General features: G+C 38.6%; 1 protein-coding gene across 1 annotated transcript; it reads left to right on the forward strand.

Annotated features, from left to right (window-relative positions):
• Nucleotides 995-2,721, forward strand: LOC18771984 (uncharacterized protein At5g39865). The gene has a single exon (XM_007208634.2). It carries the CDS (start codon nucleotides 1,691-1,693, stop codon nucleotides 2,432-2,434), a length of 744 nt encoding a protein of 247 aa, XP_007208696.1. The 5' UTR covers nucleotides 995-1,690; the 3' UTR covers nucleotides 2,435-2,721.

Raw genomic sequence — 4,161 nt, forward strand, 5'->3', positions numbered from 1 at the left:
TCTCTTCTATAACTTCTATGTTCAATCAATCAGGCATGTGGCTTCCACCCTACTTTCTTACTCTTCTTCTACCCCCCATGTGAACTTTTCAGAACGCACCCACTGGGTGGAGTGGGCTTTCTACTTTTAACTTTTGCTTTTGGAAGAAGCAGATTCAGACTTTCAGAACTACCAAACATGCATTGTCTCCTCCACCACTCTGCAGTTAATTATACATGGTCCCCCATCACACTTGTTGGATATATCATTACATTCACCCTCTCCTCTCTTATTATTCCGTAAATGGTTTTTCTTAATTAAAAAGCGATATTAAGAGAGCGAAAAATCAATTGTGAACAGTTCAATAATAAAGGAGGGAGAAATCGAACTTAACATTTCAAGCGCGCAAGTAAGTGCATTGTCAAAATAATAAGAGAAAGGAGAAATCAAATGTGAGCAGGTGTGAGCAGGTGAAGATTTTCTGACTTTGAGACACAGAAGCTAATGTGCTTGCTTGCTATTAATGGGCTGGCAAGAAATCAGCACGCTCCCCATACTCCTGCATTGTGTGCATTGTATATTTGTTATGAATGTGAACCCCCAACCTTTTATACTTAGAATAATCAAAGATAAGCTGTTACATTGCAGGAGCTTGTACTCATTTAGATTCATAACTGCTTAGAATGCGTATGCTAGTGGTAGCCATCCTCCATGTTGCTCCTTGTTTATGCATTGTGAATCCCATTCAAACACACAGTTATAATTGTTTTTTAATTATACAAGCAATATTGGGAGATGAGTGAAACGAATCTAATAAGAATAAATACTCTTAATTATTTTTTACAAGTCGCTTACACAATTATAATTATTTTAATTCTTCACCAATATATATAAATCTCGATAAGATAATTGATGCATGTAAGTATCAAGATAGAATTCACCTACATTTGCAATAACTTAATTCACTTGCATATTCAGTCAAAAGTGGCCTATGGGGGTAAGTTAGACTCAAAGTTTAACCAGATACCAATTACCATCAATCATCAGTCATCACCAACTCTCGTACTCAAGTAGGTTTCTCCCTCCAAATCTCATTTTTTAAGCCAAGCCAAGATAAATTAAAAGTTCCCCAAATATAGGCCAGAGTTGTAGACAATTACAAGTTACATAACAAGGAAAAGACTTGAACCAGGTCCACAGAAAAATCTATGGAATTAGGCAAAAGTTACCCATCTACTAAACAGGACCTCTCATCTATAATTAGGCTTTAAATCCCAATTACCCTATCTACTAATTAGAACCTCTCATCCCCCCATTCTCTCTTAAACCCCCATTAAGGCAATAACAAAACAAACACACCACCTCTCTCAACTACCTTAACCAACCGCCTAACCCCCCCACCCCTACCCCATCAATTCAATTTTACTTATCTATCCACATCCCATCCATCTCTCTCTCTCTCTCTCTCTCTTTCTGGAAAGCTCCCCAAAGCTTTGTAGAGCTTTCAAATTTCAATCACGAAGGCCTTCGCTTTAAGCAAGCAAAACCCTGAAACCAAAATAAATCCCCCAAAAAATAAAATAAAAAAACAGAGAGAACCCAGTTCATATCCCTCCCTCTTTCTTCAACCCAAGTCATAAAATTTCAATTTTCTCTCACCTCTTCATCTGGGTCTTCCTACAATCCAACTTCTTCTGATCCCAACCCTCAAATGTGGCGGCCGTGGGGCAAATCAACGGTTCAGATTCACAACACGTCATCTCCATCCTCACCCTTCTCCTTCTCCTCCTTCAAAGACATCCAGAATCTCTGCGCCGACGAAAACGAACACTCTCAACAACCCACAAACGCCGCCGCCAGAAGAACCTCTGCTATTTTTCACCGCGTCCGAGTCGCCAACTCACTCCTCCGCGCCTGGTCAACTCGCCCACCCACCCAACCCCAAGATGAAAATTCCGCAAAACAATCTGAGCCGTCCATCAGCTCCATCCCGGGTGCGGAGAAGCGCATTGTTGTTTACTTCACGAGCCTGCGCGTTGTGAGGCCGACTTTCGAGGACTGCAGGACCGTCCGATCAATTCTCCGAGGGTTTCGTGTCTCGTTGGACGAACGAGATCTGGCGATGGACCACGGGTTCTTAACCGAGCTGCAGCAGATTCTGGGTCAACACACTAAGTTGACTTTGCCGCGGGTTTTCATTGGTGGGAGGTACATAGGTGGGGCCGACGAGGTGAGAACGCTGCACGAAACCGGCGAGCTCAAGAAGTTCGTGGAAGGCTTGCCCGCACAGGAACCGGGCGTCTGTGACACGTGCGGAGGGTACAGATTTATTCTGTGTGTCGAGTGTAGTGGCAGCCACAAGTTGTACACTGAGAAGAATGGCTTCAAGAGTTGTACCTCCTGCAACGAGAACGGCCTCATCAGGTGCCCTTCTTGTTCATGCGCACCACTCTAATTTTCCCTCTAATTTAGAAATAACCCAAAAAAAAAAAAAAAAAATCCCCATTTTCCTTTTTGATTTTTGAAATTTTTGAGTGGCAGGAGTTTTGTAGTTTTTTGTTATTAAAAAAATGTTGGTGGGTGTGTAAGAATGTGTAGGCCCAGCACATATGGGATGTGCTGTGTTAATGTCACCCAATGGATTATATGGCTTATAAAGATTAATGTCAGCTAACTTTGTTTATGATTTTTTGCAAACTTTGTTTATGATTTTTCAACTTAGTTTAAGTACATTTTACTTTCCATCTTTTGAGTTTTATCTTTCTTTTTTTATTTTTTTCTTTTTTTCCAGTCAAGTTTAAGGTGCATGATTACTTAGACCAAAAAGAAAAAGGTAACTTTTGGTGCCAACAATTTTTTATTTGTGAAAATGAAGTTTTTTCTAGTTAGGGAATTTGAACTCGAGTGCAAAGTGGAGAGTACATTCCCTCTAACCAATTTGACTAAAAACAGTGAATAGAATAGACAACACAAACAGGTGGTGGGGGGGTTGGTTGTATAAGCTCAAATGTTGCGATTTTTCTATGGTACGAATTTGCAGTGAATGCAAATTGGTGACAAATGATCAATCAAATCGTATAGGACATGATGGCTCTTTAAACAGCGAGTTGGAATCAATTGGTGTGGTATTTTTAAAGTGTTCGTATTGAGTACGAATTTGTACGGCAATCGTAACAAAACTCCAAATGTTGATGGAAAGGCAAAAAACTCAAACGGAGGTTGAAACATTACCTTGAGTCAATCAATAGGTAGCTAATCTTGTAGTTTTAAATGGAAGAGTCGATGCTATAAGAATGTACTTCAACAACTAGGAAATGGACCAACGATGTATATCAAGCTAACATTCTATTTTTCGTGTGCAATCTCATATAAGTTGAGAATGAAGAGATTGAAGGTTTTAAATATCTGAGAGGTCTTGTATTCCAAACTCTGAAGTGCTTGTCAACAAATAAAAATTAGATTGAGATTAAGATTAAGGGTCATGCTAGGGAGACCAACTTTAGATACCAACTTGTGTACCAACTCTCTAATAGAGGTGGAGCCCACCAATACAATGGGTCCCACACTCTATTAGAGAGTTGGTACACAAGTTGGTATTTAAAGTTGGTCTCCCTAGCATTTTCCTAAGATTAAAGCGTGGAGAAAAATAGAAATCCAAGTTTGCTCCCTTGGGAATACAAGTAATAAATAAACTTGTAACATTTACTTTATGATAAGAGAATATGAACGCCGGACTTCTAAGATTCTTCTAATTTATCATTAAGGAGGAGAAATTCGAACTTGATACTTCTTCTAACACCGTGAAGATAAATATTACTAGACAAAGAGTTAGTTGATTAACCTTACACTAAAATTGAGAAGAGAGAGATTACACTAGACTTAAATTTCGTAACGGAAAAGCTTAAAACTTACAAGCCTGTTTTTTGGTAACCAACCATACTAGGCTTTAAATCTTTGTGTTTAATATCAAAAGTTTGATCTATAAATAAAGTGAAGTGATTACATGATGCATCCATGTCTCCCTCCTATTTCGAGAGATTTTTCCAATCAAATATTTTTAATTTTATTACAAATTTTGGACCATTTTACCATATGCATAATAAACCTATTAGAATAATAAGCCAACCAACCAAATATTGTGTAAGAAAAAGAAGAACAAAAATAAAATTGTGGAGAAAAGAT

This window comes from Prunus persica, chromosome G6, assembly GCF_000346465.2.
Source record: "Prunus persica cultivar Lovell chromosome G6, Prunus_persica_NCBIv2, whole genome shotgun sequence".
Lineage (NCBI taxonomy): Eukaryota > Viridiplantae > Streptophyta > Magnoliopsida > Rosales > Rosaceae > Prunus > Prunus persica.